This window comes from Dipodomys merriami, unplaced genomic scaffold (genome assembly GCF_024711535.1).
Source record: "Dipodomys merriami isolate MVZ:Mamm:240054 unplaced genomic scaffold, mDipMer1.0.p SCAF_57, whole genome shotgun sequence".
Taxonomy (NCBI): domain Eukaryota; kingdom Metazoa; phylum Chordata; class Mammalia; order Rodentia; family Heteromyidae; genus Dipodomys; species Dipodomys merriami.
Genome location: NW_027206146.1, coordinates 4720120 through 4740253, shown reverse-complemented (window position 1 = coordinate 4740253; position 20134 = coordinate 4720120). Strand labels below are relative to the sequence as shown.

The window sequence follows — 20134 nt, the reverse complement described above, 5'->3', positions numbered from 1 at the left end:
AACTTCATTTCCCAGACGGCCTTGCGGCAAGGGCCAACCCTGCGGGCTGAAGAGGGTGAAGGTTTATCCCTCATCGCTCACCCACAACGGAGCATTTTCTATAATTGTATTGCTCAAGTGCTAACGTGAAGCCAATAGAGGTGAAATGCAGACGCTCTCCACCAATCAGAGGTTATGTTACCATTTCCTACCCCTACTCCTGCCAGAAATGCTCTTCCTCCACTTGTTTCCCTGGAAACCCTTTAGCTCCAGCTTCAACAAAGGAAAAAGCTTTGGAAGGGCTGGACAAGGTAAAGGCATTTTAATGGCTAAAATCTAGACTACTGAACTACCCCTACTCCCATTTCTCAGCGTGTCCAGCGGGGCGCAGATTGGAAGGGACGCGAAGGCGCACAGTCCTCTGGGAAATGTAGTCCTGGTGCTTGGCGCGGTGGGTCCTGGGTAGTGTAGTTCGTAGGCGGACACTACTGCGTGGCGGCGAACGTGCGAGGACTTGAGTGGCCGGATCCGTGGAGTTGCGGAGGCGTCGATTTATCCTTGCGGAGGCGGTGGCGGAGGTCGCCGGGAACGAGCGGGAGGCTAGCGGACTCCCCGAGGGATGACAGAACGGCTAGGGCGCATCGCCTAGGGAGTCAAGTGGCTGGAAGTTCGAGTCCTTTCTCAGAGCCTGGAAGGCCGGGCCCTGACTCCCGGGCTCCCCGGGCTCCCCGCGCCGGCCGGTGACTGTTTTATTTCAGTTTGGGGTTGAGGAAATGAAGCAGTTGGCTGATCTGTGGTCTTGAGAGATGAATAGGAATTTTTGAAGAGGTGGAAGTATTTCACTATTTATTTATTTATTTATTTTGCCGGTCCTGGGGCTCGAATTTTGCCCCTGAGGCGCTGTCCCTGAGCTTCTTTTGCTCAAAGCGAGCTCTTTGCACCTCGATCCTCAGATCTCAGCCTCCTGGGGAACTGGGATGACAGGTGTGAGCCACTGGCGTTTAGAGCTTTACTGTGCTGCCCCAGGCCCCACGGCTATGGTTGTAGACTTCTGTCTCAGTCTGGTCAGATCCTCCCCCCTCCACTGGGCCTCAGTTTCCATATAATTAAAAGCCAAGAAACAACCAGAACTCCCCCCGCCAAAAAAAAAAAATTCACAGCAAACTCAATCCTACATTTTTCTCCTCTCAATGCCCTTGGCAGGGGCTGGGTAGATGGCTCAGTGGTAGAGTGCTTGCCTTGCATGCATGAGGCCCTGGGTTCAATTCCTCAGCACCACATAAGCAAAAAAGAAAAGAGCTGGAAGTGGTGCTGTGGCTCAAGTGGCAGAGCCCTGGCCTTGAGCTGAAGAGCTGAGGGACAGCGCCCAGGCCCAGAGTTCAGGCCCCACGACCGGACCCCCCCCCCCAAAAATGCCCTTGGCAAACAATCACCTCAAGAATATGTATTTTTTTAATTTAATTTAATTTAATTTGTGAACATACTGAAGAATATGTATTTTTTATTCAGATTTTATAAAAGTAATAGGGTGCATATTTCATAATCTAGACACCAGTGGAATCTGGGGCCAGTGCTTTATTGTCAAGTATTTCCGCAAGGATTCACACTGATAAGAAGAGAAACTTTACCGTCAAGATAGCTGGTGTAGAAAAAAACAACCGTTTTGGGAGGTGAATTGGCTCAAATCCTAGGGAAATACAGGTATAGTGTTTAGGCCTGAAATCCTATCTAAGTGGAAGGCAGAGATTGTGAGGATCCTGAGATTAGTAGCCAACCCTAGGCAGAAAGAGACCTAAAACAAGCCTAGAGCCTGCTGGTGGTGGCTTACACCTGTACTCCCAGCTTCTCAGGAGGCTGAGATCTGAGGATTACAGTTGGAAGCTAGCATGTACAGGAAAGTCCAAGTAACTTCAATTTGTCTACAGTGAATCACCAGAAAACTGGAAGTGGAGCTGTGGCTCTAAGTGGTAGAACATTATCAGCCTTGAACAAAAAAAGGTTGAGTTCAAGCCCCATGATCAGCAAGACAACAACAACAAAAACCAAGCCCAGAATGGTAGCACACACCTGTAATCCCAGCTCCATAGGATGGGTATATATGGTAGGCAGATTGTAGTCAGAGGCCAGCCACCTGAACAAAATTGGAAAGACCTGCTCTGAAAAGTAAAGTCAAAAATGGCTGGATGGGAAGAGCACATGGCTCAAGGAGTAGAATGCCTAACACACACAAGGGTCTGAGTTCCGATTTCACCAACAAATCCTAAAGAAGAAAATCAGAAACCCAAAAAGCAGTCTTAGCAATTCAGTTAGACACAGGACTCATTTCTGGTTGGGTCAAGTATACAGGAAACACTTGGTATAAAGCACCCCCTGCTGTACTGACACACAGCAGTGAGGAGGATGGCTGCCCAGGCAGAAAAAGTTTGTGGGACCCTCTTCCCCACCCTTGTCAACCCACATTTGGGTACAGTGGGAGGATGAGGTTGGGAGAATGTTGGTGCCAGGCCAGGCTGGGTAGAAAAGTCCAGGAAACTGATTCTATGGACAGAAGCCAGACATTGTGTCTGGCGCATGCGTGTGATGTCAGGGATGATGGGAAGCAGGAGGTGGCAAGCAGCTCAGTGGCATGCCCAGGTAGGGAACAAGATCCTATCCTGAAAATAACAATTCAAAATAGGGCTGGAGCTGGGATCCAGTGGATTCACGCCTGTAATCCTAGGTATTCAGGAGGATGAGATCTGAGGATCACGATAGGAAGCCAGCTTGGACAGAAAGTACCTGTGAGACTCTTTTATCTCCAATGAACCACTCAAAAACCAGAAGTGGTGCTGTGGCTCTAGCACTAGCCCTGGGCAAAAGAACTCAGGGTCGGTGCCCAGGCCCTGAGTTCAAGCCCCACAACTGACCAAAAACAAACAAACAAACAAACATGGCTGGGGACAAGGCTCCACGCCATCACTAGTAGTACACATTCCTAGCACAAGGCCCACCAGTGGAAATGGTGGGTGTAGTTTTAATAAATATGGGTGTCATTGTGATTGCTGCAGGGAGACTGGGCCCCCACTTCTGGACATAGAGGGCTCGGCATGGACGGGGAATCAGCCCTGGAAGGATGGGGACAATCGGCAGCACTGCCAGTCATGGATATGGAGGGGGAGGAGCAGCCGCCCCAAGACCACTGGCAGGTGAGTCGAAAATCCATTCATCTTCATGGAGTGTCTCCAAGGGAACAGCAGCGTGCCTTTCCTGAGCCTCACCTTGACTCCCAAGCCATTTACACAATCCAGACTTTCAGGGGGTCCTTCCAGGAACCCCGATTGGCTATGGGATAAAAATGGGTTCCTCAGCTCATCCCAGCATCATCTGCCATTTCCCCAGATAACCAGTGCCTGCCCTAGAGGCCAGATGTCATGCTGCACTTGCCAGGTGCTCTGCCTTGGCTGTGCCTTCTGCCTGGATGTCCTGCTAATGTCCTCCCCGGCTTAGCCCCGCTATTTCTGGCCCTGCTGGGGCCTCTGCCCGCCCTCTGTGCATCCATAGTAGCCTCACTCACCTCAGTGTTGCTGTCCCTGCCCCTGCCCCTGCCCCTGCTGGCTACAATACCTGACCCAGCTCTTGCATGGGATTTTTTTTTTGGGGGGGGGGAGGAGGTAGAGGGGAAGCTGGGCCTTGTCCCTGAGTTTTTGTTTTCAAGGCTAGTACTTTACCACTTTAAAACTGCATCTCTACTTCCAGTATTTTTGGTGGTTCATTGGAGATAAGAGTTTCAGACTCAAGTGGTAAAGCACTAGCCTTGAGCTGAAGAACTGAGGGACAGCGCCCAGGCCCAGAGTTCAGGCCCCATGACCGGACCCAAAAAAAAAAAAAAAAGAGTTTCACAGAGCCGGGTGCTGGTGGCTCATGTCTAATCCTAGCAACTTAGGAGGCTGAGATCTGAGGATCATGGTTCAAAGCCAGCCAGGGCAGGGAAGTAGTCCATGAAACTCTTGTCTCCAGTGAATCACCAGAAAACTGGAAGTGGTGCTGTGGCTCAAGTGGTAGAGCACTAGCCTTGAGCTAAAGAGCTGAGGGACAGTGCCAAGGCCCAGAGTTCAAACCCCAGGACCGACCAAAAAAAGTAGTCCATGAAACTCTTGTCTCCAGTGAATCACCAGAAAACTGGAAGTGGTGCTGTGGCTCAAGTGGTAGAGCACTAGCCTTGAGCTAAAGAGCTGAGGGACAGTGCCAAGGCCCAGAGTTCAAGCCCCAGGACCGACCAAAAAAAAAAAAAGGCTTCATGGATTTTCCTGCCTGGGCTGACTTTGGACCAAGATCCTCAGATCTCAGCATCCTGAGTAGCTAGGATGACAGGTGTGAGCCATTGATGCCCAGCACAGGCTTGTTACACAGCAAGACTCAGGAGAGGTTTGTTGAATGAATGCATTTCTCTACTTGGTAAACACCTGCTCATCTCTTACTGGTCCTGGGTGGATGTCCGCCCCCCCCCCCACTCCAGGAGGCTTACCTCTCCCCTGTTCCCTGGCTCCCTCAGCCCCTAATGCCATGGCTGTCGCTCAGACTGTCCACTGGGGTGTCTCATGTCTGTGTAGCAGACTGAGCAATCAAGGCCAAGGCCAGATTTAACATGTGTCTGTGTGCCCAGCTCTTGTCATGTGAGTCTGACACCCAGATCAAAGGCAGTGACCCTGTTGCCTTCTGTGGCTTCCCAGTGCCACATCTCTGCCCTTGTCTTCCTGTGCACTCCACTGCTGGTTCTGGGGTTTCAGGGGCCTGTCCAGTGTAGACTGGGAGCTGGGGAAGGGGAGGCCTCCCCTCAGGCCCTCTGATCTGGCTCCTGTGAAGAAACCTTTTTTTTTTGGGGGGGGGTCAGTCATGGGGCTTGGACTCCGGGCCTGGGCACTGTCCCTCAGCTCTTCAGCTCAAGGCTAGCGCTCTACCCTTGATCCACAGTGCCACTTCTGGTTTTCTAAGTGGCTCATTGGAGATCAGAGTCTCACGGACTTTCCTGCCCAGGCTAGCTTTGAACCATGATCCTCAGATCTCAACCTCCTGAATAGCTAGGATGACAGGCGTGAGCCACCGGCCCCTGGTTGGATAAACCATTTTGACTCGTCCTTAGAGACAGGGTCATTTCAATAACAAGAAGCCCTGGATTCGATTCCTCAGCACCACAGACACTGTAAAAGCCAGAGTGGGGCTGTGGCTCAAGTGGTAGAGTGCTAGTCTTGAACAAAAGAAGTTCAAGGAGCTGGGTGCCAGTGGCTCATGCCTGTAATCCTAGCTACTCAAGAGGCTGAGATCTAAGGATCACAATTCAAAGCCAGTCTGGGCAGGAAAGTCCGAGAGACTCTTATCTCCAATAAACCACTAGAAAACCGGAAGTGGCGCTGTGGCTTAAGTGGTAGAGCACTGGCCTTGAGCTGAAGAGCAGAGGGACAGCGCCCAAGCCCAGAGTTCGAACCCCACAACTGACAAAAAAAAAAAAAAAAAAGAAGCTCAAGGACAGCACCTAGGCCCTGAGTTCAAGCCCCAGGTCTGGCAACAAAACAAAACCAAAAACCCGAACTTCCAACCCCCAGCTTTTCATTCTTTTTTTTTTTTTTTTTTTTTGGTTTTGGTTTTGTTGGTCATGGGGCTTGAACTCTGGGCCTGGGCACTGTCCCTCAGCTCTTCAGCTCAAGGCGAGCGCTCTACCTCTTGAGCTACAGTGCCACTTCTGGTTTTCTAGTGGTTTATTGGTCTTTCCTACCTGGGCTGGCTTTGAACCACGATCCTCAGATCTCAGTCTCCTTAGTAGCTAGGATTATAGGCGTGAGTCACTGGAGCCCGGCTTGCTTTTCATTCTTTTTTTTTTTTTTTGGGGGGGGGGTCCGGTCATGGGGCCTGAACTCTGGGCCTGGACACTGTGCCTCAGCTCTTCAGCTCAAGGCTAGCGCTCTACCACTGAGCCAACCTCCCAGTCCCATTGCTTTTCATTCTTATATTGTGCATGCGCAGTGGGCCATGACAGTGTGACCACTGTTTCTCCACCTTCTCTCAAGTTGCTTATCTGCTTTTTTTTTTGGGGGGGGGGTCCGTTCGTGGGGTCTGAACTCTGGGCCTGGGCACTGTCCCTCAGTTCTTCAGCTCAAGGCTAGCACTCTACCACTTGAGCCACAGAACCACTTCTGGCTTTTTTTTTTTTTTTTTTTCTGCTTATGTGGTGCTGAGGAATCGAGCCCAGGGCCTCAAGCATGCAAGGCAAACGCTCTACCACTGAGCCACCTTCCCAGCCCGACTTATCTGCTTCTTGAGTGTTTGGATTTTTATTAAAAAGAGCTTAGACAATGGAGGGGGTTTAAAAAAAAAAAAAAAAAGAGCTTAGAAGTTCTGAATGGAGAAAGCCGTGACTAGAAAGTGGATGGGAGCCACATGCCTCTGTGGGCCTGGTGTCACTAGGCCACACCCACAAATCAGGCCTCAGCCCTTCTCACCAGTTTCCAGCAAATGCAAGGGGCAGAGGGGCAATCTGGCAATACCACAAGGAAGCAGGTGCCACATGCAGAATGTGGGACCTTAGGTCCGGAGCCCAGCTGAGGTAAAGGGTGTGTAGGGGGTAACAGCTACAGAGTTGGGCATGATGGTACATGCCTGTAATCCCAGCACTCAGGAGGATGGGGAGTTCCAGGCCAGTCTGGGCTACAGCCTGTCCCTAAGAAACAAAACAGAACAAAACACCTGCAGAGTGATATTGGCTGAGAGCAGGGGCTGGGCCATCCTCTGCTCTAGCTGAGGAAAATGGCCGGCACATCAGTGTGCATGCTTCATGGCTTTGGGATTCAATGATGGGTTAAAATGTTGAACTAAGGGGCTGGGAAGGTAGCTCAGTGGTAGAGTGCTTGACTTGCATGCATGAGGCCCTGGGTTCAATTCCTCAGCACCACATACACAGAAAAAGCCAGAAGTGGCTCTGTAGCTCAAGTGGTAGAGCCTTGAGCTGAAGAGCTGAGGGACAGTACCCAGGCCCAGAGTTCATGCCCCATGACCAGCACCAACAAAAAAATGTTGAACTAAAACTAAAAGAGACCAAGAACCCAAAAAGCAGGAGACAGGTGGATTTGGGGCCAGGCAAACCTGGGCTCAAGCCCTGCCCATGGCACTGGTGGTGGCCTCTCCCTATCCAGGGCTGATCTCTCTGCAGTGTCCCGCTCCTCCAGGTTCTGGCCGGGCTGATTTGTGCCAAGAGATCTGGTGCACTGGGCACTGTGGACCTGGCATGGGCTGGTGGGTGTTTCCCCATCCCCTAGGTGGCCACCATGCGCTTGCATTTCAGAACACGGATGTCCTGGCGGACACTGGCCTGGGTATCACTGTGGATGACTGGGAGCCACTGGGTCTGGACCAGGAGCCCCTGTTCTGGGAGGCGGCGCTGGACATCTGCCCGGACCTCATGCCCAGTGAGTTTCAATATCCTGATGCCCCATGGCAAATGCTGGGGACGCCCCTGGTCCACAAAGCCCACAACCCCAATGATTCAGTAAGGAAGACAGACCTCCATGTCTGTGGACTCAGGCTTCCTAGGGGAAGGGAAAGGGGGGACCACACATGCATCCCATCCCCGGCCACCACCGGACAAACCTCCCATGTCACCATCACTTCAACTCAGCACCCACTTTACCTTCTGTCTGCAAACTGTGCCTTTGGGGGTCAGGTCTCCACAGGATTCACTGCAGGAAGTCACAGTTTGCAATTTCTTTTGGCTTTTTTTGGCCAGTCCTGGGCTTGAACTCAGGGCCTGGGCACTGTCCTTGAGTTTCTTTCTTTTTTTTGGATCCAGTTATGGGGCCTGAACTCTGGGCCTGGGCGCTGTCCCTCAGTTCTTCAGCTCAAGGCTAGTGCTTTACCACTTGAGCCACAGCGTCACTTCCGGCTTTTTTCTTTTTGCTTATGTGGTGCTGAGGAATCGAACCCAGGGTTCGATACATGCAAGGCAAGCACTCTACCACTGAGCCACATTCCCAGCCCCCGTGCTTGAGCTTCTTTTGCTAGCACTCTACCACTTAAGCCACAGTGCCACTTCTGGCTTTTTCTGTGTATGTGGTACTGAGGATTCACATCCAGGGCTTCATGCATGCTAGGCAAGCACTCTACCACTAAGCCACATTCCTAGCCTCGAGAGCTTCTTTTGCTCAAGGCTAGTGCTTTACCACTTGAACCATACCTCCACATTCAACTTTTTCTTTTTTAGAGATAAGAACCTCACAGAATTTTCTGCCTGGGCTGGCTTTGAACCATGATCCTCAGATCTCAACCTCCTAAGTAGCTAGGATTACAGGCGTGAGCCACTATTGCCAGCTTGAGCCAGATTCTTTATGCCCGGGCCCTCACAGCTGGGAGCCAAAGGTTACTCCCCCCCATTCCTGATGATAGTGTCTCCCTCTCCCCAGGCTCCCATCCTCATGGAGAAGAAGAGCCACAGGCTCTGGGCAGAGAGAGGCCAAACGTGATGGGCTCAAGTGAGTGGAAGGGAGAGCCCTGGTACGGCCGGGTCCCCACAACCTCAGGCTTCCTCAGACTGGCATGGTGTACCTGCCATCCCACCTCACCTGCCATCCCACCTCCCTCCCTCCCTCCTACCCTCCCTCCTTCCCTCCTTCCATCCCTTCTTCCCTCCCTCCCTTCCTGACTTGGCCAGGGGAGGCCCCCACTTCCCCTCTGGGCCTCTCTTCCAGACTCATCAGAGAGCAGGAACTCCCCCCTGCTGCAGGAGTCCTTGGAAGATGGACTCCCTCAGGAGATTTTGGATGCACTTGCTAAAGACAGCCGCTGGACCCCCAGCTTCGAATCCTGTTTAAGCGACAACTGTTTAGAGAGTTTGCTGGGAGATCTAGAAAACCTTTTGGGCTCTGAGGTCACCCATGAAGAGAGTCCCATGCCATGCAAGCACGGCAGCCATCCCGGGAACCTCCCTCGCATTGGAGAGAGTCCTGAAGAGAGCCTCCTGGCAGGCAGGTCAAAAGAGGACAGCAGTGCAGAGCCGAGGCAGGAGGAGTGGGGAAACTCTAGCTTCGGTTCCCACCCCGTGGAGCACCAGGGGGTCCACGCCCAGGAGAAGTCCCCCACGAGTGCCGACCAGAGGGGCCTCAGCCAGCGTGTGTTCTTTTTAGTGTGGCCCATTCAGCCCAGGTCCAAAGCCCACGCATGTAAAGAGTGTGGGAGGTGTTTTCCTCGGAGTGTGGACCTCCAGCGCCATCAGAGAGTTCACGCTTGGGGACAAGGTGGGGCCCCAGATGCATGTCACCCTCAGCGTGTTTGGTGCCAGAAACCTCTCCGAATCGTGAAGGCCTACAAGTGTGAGCAGTGTGAGCGTGCGTTCACGCGGGCCTCGCAGCTGGCCGGCCACCGCCAAAGCCACAGGGAGACAGGCAGAAGCACCACCAAGCGACCTTCGGCTGCAAGAAGCCCTTCCTGTAGTACTGCCATGCGTGCCACACGTGCCACCCCTGCGGCTGAGTGCCAGCAGTGTGGGAAGGCCTTCAGGCGGCTGGCCACGCTCACCCTGCACCATGCGGCCCACACGGCACAGAAACCCTATCGATGTGGCGAGTGTCAGAAAGCCTTCAGCCATGCCACCACCCTGAGGCGCCACCAGTGGAGCCACGCGGGCAAGCTGCCTTACCAGTGTGGCACCTGTGGCAAGGCGTTCTGCCAGCGTGGGCGCCTCCGCGATCACCAGCGCAGCCACACGGGGGACAGGCCCCACCCGTGTCCGCACTGCACCAGGAGCTTCAGTCATGCCAGGCAACTCCTTCGTCACCAGTCCAGTCACAGCGCAGGGCAGCTCTTCCGCTGTGCCCAGTGCCATGAGGCCTTCAGCTGCAGAGAACATCTGGAGCGGCACCAGAGAAGCCACGTCATCGAGGCCCCACACCAGTGTCCCCGCTGTGGTGAGCGCTTCGTGTGCGGCTCCACCCTGCACTGTCACTTGGCCGGTCACAGCGGACAGAAGTCAGGCCTCCATGCGGGCGGGGATGTCATGGGGGAACATGGTGCCCGCTTCAGGTGTGGCAGATGTGGGGAAAGCTTCCGCCTCCGCAAACACCTGGCACAGCATGAGAGGATCCATGCCAGAGCCCAGGCCTCTGTGTGCCCGGGGTGTGGGAAAGCCTTCCGCCATGCTCCACAGCTCGATCACCACCTGAACACCCACTGTAGGGTGAGGCTGCAGGAGAAGGCTGGTCTCAGCAGCTCCCTCCCTCATCCCCAGAGCTCCCACCTCTCAGAGCCTCCGTTCATCCATGCCACAGAGAAGTCTCTGAAATGCACACAGTGTGGCCTCATGTTCACGCACAGGAGCAGCCTCACTCAGCACCAGAGATCGCACCCCGCCAGAAAGCACTTCCCGTGTGCCCAGTGTGGGAAAACCTTCAGGCAGAGCTGCAGCCTCTCTAGGCACCTGCGCGTGCACTCGGGGGAGAAGCCCCACACCTGCCACCACTGCGGGAAAGCCTTTGCCCAGAGAGCTAACCTAAGCCGGCATGAGAGAACGCACACAGGGGAGAAGCCCTTCCTGTGTGACGTGTGTGGCAGGCCCTTTGCTGTCCGTGCCCATCTCAGTCAGCACCGGAGGATCCACACCCACGAGAAACCTTATCACTGTCCACACTGTGAGAAAACCTTCCGGAGCTGCCCAGGGCTTAGCAGACATTCACGCCGGTGGCACGCCGACAGCAGCAATACCAGCCACAGCCTCTCGGGGGCAGCAGAGCCCCACAAGTCTGGATTATTAGTTCCTCAGGTCAGTTGAGCTCAACTCATGGCAAGCCGCCTCCTTGTTACTAAAGAGTTTCAGTAAAGCCAGGAAAATAGAGAGATTGAACAGCTGGGTAGCATTCTTGGGTAGACCTGGAGCCAGTCTCCCTGAATTCACCCTCAGGGATCCAAGGTGTCGCTGGGCCTTAGTGCAAACTGTAAATCCGGATTAACAGTTGCCTGCCTCAGGGCTGTTGGTGAAGACTGACAGGTGAATGTCGGCCAGCACTTATGCGCATGCCTAGCACAAATTGTTCATTGAGCACAAGCTAGGGTGACATGTGACTCTAACATGAATATATGCTTTCATATTAAAAGAACTAGTAAATTTTGTTTACCAAAGCTCATATTCTATATATAATTGAGTTTTAACTGGTGTTTTGTGTGTGGGTGTTTTTGTTTTGTTTTTTGCTTTTTAAGTTTTTGTTCAGCCCCTGGTGTTAAGTGCCTTTTTTCCTTTCGTTTTCTTTTTTTTTTGGATCCGGTTGTGGGGCCTGAACTCTGGGCCTGGGTGCTGTCCCTCAGCTCTTCAGCTCAAGGCTAGCGCTCTATCACTTGAGCCACAGCACCACTACCGGCTTTTTTTTTTCTGCTTATGTGGTGCTGAGGAATCGAACCCAGGGCCTCAGGCATGCAAGGCAAGCGCTCTACCACTGAGCCACCTTCCCAGCCTTTTCCTTTCCTTTTCATCTCTGCTCTTGAGTTTTCTTCTTAATGAATCGTCAGGAAACCAAAGGTACATGCCAACTTCTCAATGCAAATGGCTAAAACTTACTGTTCCTAACACATGCCAGTTCTTTCCTTAGCCTCCCTCAATTCAGACCCATTGCGTGCACAGTAAGGGCTGCATCTGTCCTGCTGGAGGATGCTGGCTCACGGATGGCTCTGGGTTTAGATTACATGGATCATTTCTCGGTGCCCTTCTGTGTAAATTTGGGGGAACAGGGGCCCCTTCCTATGGGATCTCTGCCAAGAAACTGAGCTAAAAATAAACCTCTCAGCACTAGCTATTTTGGCAGTGGTTTGCCTACCTTGTGTTGGTACATATGTATATGGTTTACACTTTCATAATCACCAGAGATACATAACTGGGGTTTTTGTGGTTTTTAATATTCTCTTGTAAGCACTTTCTCCTATCATTATGTGGTCAGAATTAGTTATTTCTGAGCAGAGCAATATTTCCTAAGTGGTCTCTTGCTGAACCTGTACTGAATCTCTAATGAGATGATGAAGTTCTGTATTCTATTCGGGTACTTTTATAACTTTAGTTAAAATCTGTTCTGCAGACAGGTGATAAGTATGTAACCTGCTTTGCTGAAAAGCACTGACTACTTACTTGGATCCATGAATTAATTAAAAGCTTGAGAAAAGCTTGACATCCCTCCTTCCTTTTTTTTTTTTTTTTTTTGTTGTTGGTAGTGGGGCTTGAAATCTGGGCCTGGGCGCTGTCCCTCAGCTCTTCAGCTCAAGGCTAACACTCTACCACTTGAGCCACAGCACCACTTTCAGCTTTTTCTGCTTATGTAGTGCTGAGGAATCAAACCCAGGGCCTCATGCATGTAAGACAAGCGCTCTACCACTGAGCCACATTCCCAGCTATCCTTCCTTTTTTTTTTTGGCCAGGCCTGAGACTTGAACTTAGGGCCTGGGCACTGTCCCTGAGCTTCTTTGGCTCAAGGCTAGCACTCTACCACTTGAACTACAGCGCCACTTCTGGCTTTTTCTGTGTATGTGGTACTGAGGATCGAATCCAGGGCTTCATGCATGTTAGGCAAGCATTCTCCCACTAAGCCACATTCCCAGCCCCGTGCTTCCATTTTTATATGTGTCTTTTCTCTGAGCCATTCTCTCTGCAGACACCGTGATCAACTTAGTACCCAGAAAGGGCAGGACTGATGGATAACATTTATACAAGCTAGGGCCCAAGCCATCCCTAAGCAGCAATAGATCCTCCTCAAAACAGACCATCCACAAGGCAACAATGGCTGCTTTATCCTGATCATGGTGGTTTGCACATTGTAACAACTTCTCCAAACAGTGCTGAAATTACAGCCAATCAGGCTACAACTAGAACCAGACCTGTCCCCAGTTTTTTGTCTATTTAAACCTGTAGCCCTTGTATGTATCCCAAACATAGCCGAAGACAGGCCTCAGTGCTTACATCTTTGCATTTGGACTAAACCTTTCTATGCCCATGCTTAATCCCGCTGACTGGGTGACACTCCCTCAAAACTGAACCCTTGCCTCAGTTTCCTCATTATACACAAGGAGATAATTAACACCTTCCTCATCAATTTAGGAGATCTGAATAAGTCAATACAAGTAAAGCCATTAGAACAGTATGTGACAGCAAACACCCTTAGAAACCCTTGCTATTATTAAGTTATTAGTTGTTCCCACAGTATGACTTGTTTTGCTGTTCCCTCTGCTTTTCCTTCTACGTCTCGTGGAAAGCGCCGACTTTTCCTGCCAGAGCGGGTTCTCACAGCCCGGCTGGTGGCAAGCTTCCTCCCATTCCCACCCCGCCCAACCACAGAGGGCAGCCGCTCTCCCGCGTTCCCACAGGTACACCTCAGCATCCCGGGCTGATAGAGAAATAATTGCTGGGCTGGAATTCTTTAATAACTGCTTGTCGCCCCCTGTCCCAGACGGCGCTCGCCAGGAGCTCTCCTGGCACTATAATTTAGGCACAGTTTAATTATCCATTCCTGGTGCCTTTCTCCCAGAAAATTCCCATGCAGGTAACAGGAGCGTCTGGACTTGCAGCCAGAAGATATTTTTAAAACAAACTTAAAAAGAAAAAAAAAAGCAACCCACAACGCGACTCACGGTTACGCAAAGGGCAGCGTGAGGCCACTGGATGCCACCTCCGCCATCTCGGGAGCTGGGTGCGGGCTGGCTGCGGCTCAGCACCGCCGAGTACCGAGCGGTAGCCACGCCCCCTGCCGCGCACACCCGCCACGACGTCACCCGGGCAGTCGTCATGGCGACCAGCCACCCTGAAGTAGCTACGCCGCACCCAAGATGTAGCGACGAAGCCGGCCGCTCTGCCTTGCAGAGGCTCAAGGTGGAGGGAAAGAGAAGGGCTATTGCTGGGACAGGGGCGAAGAGCCGCGGGTATGTGGGCTGCGTTCCCTTGGCACGACGGCAAAGAAGGCGACACTTGGAGCCCCGTGAGGAACTGAGTCTGCGAGGTATGAGGCCCCAAACTACCATTCCCAGAATCCTCTGCGCGGCAGCCAGTTCTAGTTCAAAGGTTGGTTGGTGCAGCCGCATCGCACTCGACTGCGCATGTGTAAAAACTGATGCTAAGATTTCAGCCAATCAGTAGACGGGCTTTACAGAAACACCCGCCTACCTTGTAAGATAACAGTATCTAGGGCAACCATTCAGACACTCAGGAGCAGAGGATTCTGTAGTAAACCCTGCAGAATTGAGTCACATGACACTTTTCTTTGCTAATCTCTTTTTTTTCATTTATTTTTATTTTTATTGTGAAAATACTGTACAGAGGGGCTACAATTACATGGGCAAGATAATGAGTACATTTCTTATCAAGCATTGTAGCCTCCTCCTTTGTTTCCCCTTCCCATCCCTTCCCATCCTTCCCCCGCCCCCCTGCTAATCTCTTATTAATATAAAATCTAAAAGTAAACACTGAGCCTCCAAAGTCTTCCCATCATTTCGTGGAGGCAGCATTTTTTGACTTATCTTAAATACATAGTTTCCAACACTACTGGAGACATTGCACATACAGATCTGAATTTGTATTCTCTTAAGAAATCTGAGGATCTGGGGCTGGGAAGGTGGCTCAGTGGTAGAGCGCTTGCCTTGCATGCATGAGGCCCTGGGTTCGATTCCTCAGCACCACATAAGCAAAAAGAAAAAAGCCGGAAGTGGCGCTGTGGCTCAAGTGGTAGAGTGCTAGCATTGAGCTGAAGAGCTGAGGGACAGCGCCCAGGCCAGAATTCAGGCCCCACGACAAGACCCCCCCCAAAAAAAAAAAAAAGAAATCTGAAGATCTGAAAACACCAGGCTTATTTCCTCATGATTCTAGTAGGATGAATCTGAGTGCTTTCTCTATGAGTGCAGTGGCTTTAACTGTCTGGACACAGAGACATACGAAGCCCTCATGTCAGATTCTAGGAAAAAACATCAAACTTCTCTTCCTTGCCCGCATTTAAGCCCCATAGTTTTTTTCTTCTTTTTGTTTTTTGTCGGTCATGGGACTTGAACTCAGGGCCTGGGTGCTGTCACTGAGCTTTTTCAATCAAGGCTTGCCTGTACCACTTTGAGCCACAACTCTACTTCTGGTTTTCTGATCTGGTGGGCAATTGGCCATAAGAATCTCACAGACTGGGCCGGGAAGGTGGCTCAGTGGTAGAGTGCTTGCCTTGCATGCCTAAGGCCCTGGGTTCGATTCCTCAGCACCACATAAGCAAAAAGAAAAAAGCCGGAAGTGGTGCTGTGGCTCAAGTGGTAGAGTGCTAGCCTTGAGCTGAAGAGCTGAGGGACAGCGGCCAGGCCCAGAGTTCAGGCCCCACGACCGGACCAAAAAAAAAAAAAAAAAAACAAACCAAAACCAAATGGCCATTGAGGGTCCCCTGTTGCTCCTACATGAAGTACTTCCTCCTCCAGTGAGGCAGGCAGAGTGTCCCCCAAATAAGCCCCCCGTCTCCCGGATTTCAACCCTCCGAGGAGCACTTGATCATTAGAGAAACAGCTAGAGGGCCAGGCACTAGTGGCTCATACCACTACTACTAGCTACTCAAAAGGCTGAGATTTGAGGATCATGGTTCATAGCCAGCCAGGCAGAAAAGTCCCCATGAGATTCTCGTCTCCAATTAACCACTTAAAAACCAGAATTACAGCTTTGGCTCAAAGTGGTAGAGTGCTAGCCTTGAGCAAAAAAACTTAGGGATAATGACCAGGCTCTGAGTTCAAGCCCCACAACGGACAAAAAATAAGACAAGGAAGGACAAAGAAAAACAGGTAGATACCGGGGGTGGGGGTCGGGGTGGGTAAGACTGGTCCCTGGTAAAAGAGGCATTAAGAAATTTGTCATCTGGCTGGGCACTGGTTGCTCACGTCTGTAATCCTTGCTACTCAGGAGGCAGAGATCTGAAGATCTTGGTTCAAAGCCAGCCTGGGCAGAAAAGTCCGTGAGACTGTCATCTCCAATGAACCACCAGAAAATGGGAAGTGATGCTGTGGCTCAAGTGGTAGAGCACTAGCCTTGAACTGAAGAGCTCAGGAACAGTGCCCAGGCCCAGAGTTCAAGCCCCATGACCAACCAAAAAGAAAAAAAAAAAAAGAAAAAGAAAGAAAGAAAGAAAAAAGAAATTTGTCATCTATTTTATTAAACTTCTTTTCCTTTCCCTTTACAAGCCTTCCCCAAACCACTACCCTACCGCAGCAGGAGTTTCCGGTTTTCCCTGTATGTGAGAGCCCTGGTCAGAGAAAAAAAGTCTGGAGGTTAGAGAACTTTGAGCCAACGCTGGGCATCAGTGGCTCATGCTTGTAATCCCAGCTATTAAAAGGAGGCTGAGAGCTGAGGATCTCGGTTCAAAGCCAGCCACGGTAGGAAAGTCTGTAAGACTTCTTTCCCACTCAAACCCCACTGCTGGAAAAAAAACATCTCACAGCCAAGTGCCAGTGGCTCATGCCTGTAATCCTAGCAGCTCAGGAGGCTGATTGCTGAGGATCTCGGTTCAAAGCCAGCCCAGGCAGGAAAGTCTGTGAGACTCTTCGCCAATTAATCACCAGAAAACTGGAACTGGCACTGTGGCTCAGAGTGGTAGAGCGCTAGCCTTCAGCTGAAGAGCTCAGGGACAGCATCCCGGCCCAGAGTTCAAAGCCCATGACCTGGGGGCTTGGAGGGGAGGAGGAGTCTCATAGACTCCTGCTTGGGCTGGCTTTGAACCACAATCCTCGGATTTCAGTCTCCTGAGTAGCTAGGATTACAAGTGTGAGCCACAGGGACACAGCTTAACTACAGCTTTTAGAGTTGGGCACATGGCTGAAGTGGCAGATGACCTGCCTAGCAAGCTAAAGGCTCCAAACTCCAGACTCCCAAGTAGCTAGGAGCTCCCAGCTCATTCATTCCTTAGCGACGGAGGGTACTGGGGTTTGAACTCAAGGCCTTGCATTTGGTAGGCAGGCACTCCACTCCCTGAGCCACACCTCCATACAAGCTTTGTGCTTGTGAATTGGAGCTAAAAAAGTCTCATGGACTTTCCTGCCCAGGCTGTCTTCAACTGAGGATCCTCAGATCTCAGCTTCCTGAATAGCTGGGGTTACAGGCATGAGCCACCAGTACTCCTCTGGGTGGGGTCATTTTTAAGGGCCCAGTTGGGGACTGGGGGTGAGGGGCTTTGACTCACGAGATGAGGATGGCCAGGAAGACCAGGATAGACACAAGCACAGACACAGAGATGCCGACGAACTTCATGTCACTCTGATAGTTGCTGTCCTTGTACTTCAGGGTCATGCGAGGCTGTCCGTCCACTGGGGGGGGGGGGGTGAGAGAGCCCCTTCCTTCTGTAACCTCATATTCCCCCCCCCGTCTTCTCTTAGCCTCCCACCCCAAGGAGGGACAAGGCTGGGCTTCAAGGTGTCTCTACACTTGGTCTCCAGGGCATTGACAGTACCATTGGTGGGTGGGGGTGTGTGTGGTGGGTGTGTGTGGGTGTGCGCACCCACTCATGACTTGCCAACCCTATAGGTGGCTTCAGGAATATTATTTTGGGCTGTCTACTCTCATCCCTCAGATCCCAGGCTTGAGCCACCATGCCTGGCTGGCTTATAACTACACAGTGACTCTCAGAATGTGGGAGCAAATGCTTGGCCATGCTGTAAGCCATTGGTTAAGGGCAGAACCTCAGGCTGCAATGGGGAGCCTCGGGCCTGGCTTGCAGGGGGGTGTGGCTCGAGGGGCGTGGCTCGCAGGGGGCATGGCTGTCCACATCCCTGGCCCATCAGTTTACCAAAGCAGTATTTGTTCCTGATACACATGGAAGTGATCTTCTGGCAGTTTAAGCAATCCAAGACCTCTTCTTTGAGCAAGCCTACACAGGGGAAAGGGAGGATAGGCAGAGCTAGCAGGGGTGGAAAGAAGAGATGAGGTCCCCTTGGACCCATGAATTTTGTAGGAAGTGCAGTGCCTGGCAGACTAACTGTGGTCAAATGTACTGACAAGTCCCATGAGAAATAATGGTGTGTGTGTGTGTGTGTGTGTGTGTGTGTGTGTGTGTGTGTGTGTGTTGAGACACACTTGAACTGGAACTTGAACTCAGGGCCTAGGAGCTTCTAGCTTTTTGCTGGTTAAATGGAGATAAGTGTCTCAAAGACTTTTTAAAAAAATTTTTGGCCTGGACTAGCTTTGAACTGCATTTCTCAGATCTCAGGTAGGATTACAGGTGTGAGCACCAGCACTCAATAAGAGATGCACATCTTGATTGTACTAGACTTCAGAATGTAGGGCTTATTTGTTGGTGAAGCATGTTCTAACCTATCCTGATTTGCCTTCTGGAAAATGATTTCTTTGCACATCCAGTTTAATCTGCTTCTAAAAGGCAGTCTTTGAATCTTCAGGAATCATGGCTTTGGAAGGCTATGTGGTAGCTGGGCTGGATTGGGGGGGAAGAACAGGGTAAAAAGGTACAGGACGGTGGAGAAGGGAGGAAGAGACGAAAAATCCAGGACTCACGGCACAATTTATGATCACAGGCTGCAAGAGACAAGAGACCAGGTGAGCAGGGCTGGGATGGGGGTCTGACAATTTAATTGGGGAGGGATGGATCTAGGAGTGGGCAGTGCCTCTGGGGAAAGCAAAGAAAGGAATATTACAGGGAAGTGAAAAATCTGGCTGGCTGGGAGGAGGGGAAGAGGAGGAGGGGATCTGATTGGGAAACAGTGAAAGGCACCTTTCATCTCATAGGAGCGCAGCGCCTTCTTGAGTTCCTTGGTCACCCTCTCCCTGAAGCCCACCAGCGCCTCCAGGAGGGGAAGGTCTGGGGAAAGAAGGCCCGGACGGCTGTGGAATGGGGACAGCGTGCCCTCCCCAGCTCCCCTGCACACATACCGTCCAAGCACCCCTAATCAGAGATTGTTGGGGAGACCCGGTCTGATGTCAGGGTTTTGGAGCCAGCCTCCGTCCCTCCTGTCCCACCTGTCAGAGACTTTGTCCGTAAGTCCTGGGTTTCGTTCTTGATAAGGGTCCTGATGCCTTCCATGCGATCTACTTCTGGGGGTGAGAGGGGAGGACATGCCAGGGGGTCCCCCCTCACTTCGGGAGGAACCTCCCCCTCCTCCCGGCCCCACCCCAGCACACACCCAGTTTCCCCACAAAGGCATTCATGGCGTAGTCCCTGAAGAAGGGCCCCTCCATGCCGGACAGCAGGGCCAGGGCCCGCTCCTGCAGGCCCTCGGAGGGGAAGTGGGCCGGGACGATCGCGGAGCGCAGCTCCTGCAGGTCCTTCTGCACGGAGGGGTCGCACTGCAGGCAGCCCCAGGCGACCGGGCCGCCCAGGGCGCACACGACCAGCGCCAGGGCCCAGGCTGCAGGCATGGCGGGGAGGGGCTCTGTGACGTCATGGGGCGGGGCCCTGGAGGGCGGGGCCGGGCTGCCAAGTTGCCGCGCGGGATGGGCGTGGCCTTAGGAGCCAGGAGAGTTCCAGGCCAATAGGAAGAAAGAAGGGCTGTGGGCGTGGCCTGGGCGAGACCTAAGCCGTAGAGTGCTTGCCTAGCAGGTGCAAGGCTCTGAGTTCAAATCCTAGTGTTGCAAGAACAACTGGGCTGTGGATTTTGGAGTTTTTTTTCATACCTTTGGAATTCACGCACTCAGTACACACAGGACATATGTATGTATATACATACACATACACATTCTGTTTTGGGATATTGTCTGTTTTTGTTTTTTTTTCCCTCTTGGTCCTGGAGCTTGAACTCAGAGCCTGGGCACGGTCTCTGAGCTGTTTGGCTCAAGGCTAGTGCTGTACCATTTTGAGTCACAGCGCCACTTCCGGTTTTCTGGTGGTTCATTGGAGATGAACCGAGCTGGCTTTGAACCGTGATCCTCAGATCTCAGCTCCTGAGAGTAAAATATCTCATTGACCATTTTTATAGTAGTTACAAGGTGACTGCCATCTTCCTAGTTACACTTTCTGTAGCTGGAATGACAGATGTGACCGCTATGCCCTTTTATTTATTTTTATTTTTTTTTTTTAATTTTTTTATTGTAAAGATTCTATACAGAGGGTTACAGTTACATGAGTGGGGTAATGAGTACACTTCCTCTTGAACATTGTTACCCCCTCCATTGTTTTCTCCCTACCATCCCCTCCCTCCCTCCCTTCCCCAAGGT

General features: G+C 51.7%; 2 protein-coding genes across 4 annotated transcripts; one reads left to right on the top strand and one right to left on the bottom strand.

Moving 5' to 3' along the window:
* The first annotated feature begins 133 nt into the window (after positions 1-133).
* On the top strand, positions 134-10765 carry Znf473 (zinc finger protein 473). The gene is made up of 5 exons (XM_070000397.1): positions 134-290; positions 3027-3164; positions 7292-7415; positions 8406-8474; positions 8691-10765. The coding sequence occupies exons 2-5, from the start codon at positions 3066-3068 to the stop codon at positions 10763-10765; spliced, it is 2367 nt and encodes a 788-aa protein (XP_069856498.1). The 5' UTR covers positions 134-290; positions 3027-3065.
* Positions 10766-16098: 5333 nt separating this feature from the next.
* On the bottom strand, positions 16099-19342 carry Izumo2 (IZUMO family member 2). 3 transcript variants are annotated; one of them, XM_070000912.1, is made up of 7 exons: positions 19105-19342; positions 18941-19015; positions 18696-18782; positions 18479-18499; positions 17757-17837; positions 17154-17277; positions 16099-16220 (listed from the first exon to the last, which is right to left on the bottom strand). In XM_070000912.1, exons 1-7 carry the CDS (start codon positions 19337-19339, stop codon positions 16178-16180), a joined length of 666 nt encoding a protein of 221 aa, XP_069857013.1. In that variant the 5' UTR covers positions 19340-19342; the 3' UTR covers positions 16099-16177. The 3 variants fall into 3 exon arrangements, with proteins under 3 accessions (XP_069857013.1, XP_069857014.1, XP_069857015.1); XM_070000913.1 differs by having other exon boundaries at positions 18941-19012; XM_070000914.1 differs by lacking the exon at positions 18479-18499.
* Between the last annotated feature and the right edge of the window lie 792 nt (positions 19343-20134).

What these genes read in the sequence shown, in the direction of transcription:
- Znf473 (XM_070000397.1), top strand. Translation starts at nt 3,066, where the DNA reads ATGGACGGGGAATCAGCCCTGGAAGGATGGGGACAATCGGCAGCACTG. An exon ending in CGCCCCAAGACCACTGGCAG is followed by an intron (nt 3,165 to 7,291) that starts GTGAGTCGAAAA and finishes CTTGCATTTCAG; the next exon opens with AACACGGATGTCCTGGCGGA. An exon ending in CTGCCCGGACCTCATGCCCA is followed by an intron (nt 7,416 to 8,405) that starts GTGAGTTTCAAT and finishes CCCTCTCCCCAG; the next exon opens with GCTCCCATCCTCATGGAGAA.
- Izumo2 (XM_070000912.1), bottom strand. Translation starts at nt 19,339, where the DNA reads ATGCCTGCAGCCTGGGCCCTGGCGCTGGTCGTGTGCGCCCTGGGCGGC. An exon ending in CTGTGATCATAAATTGTGCC is followed by an intron (nt 17,838 to 18,478) that starts GTGAGTCCTGGA and finishes TCCCCTGTGTAG; the next exon opens with GCTTGCTCAAAGAAGAGGTC. An exon ending in CAGGAACAAATACTGCTTTG is followed by an intron (nt 17,278 to 17,756) that starts GTAAACTGATGG and finishes CCCCCCCCCCAG; the next exon opens with TGGACGGACAGCCTCGCATG.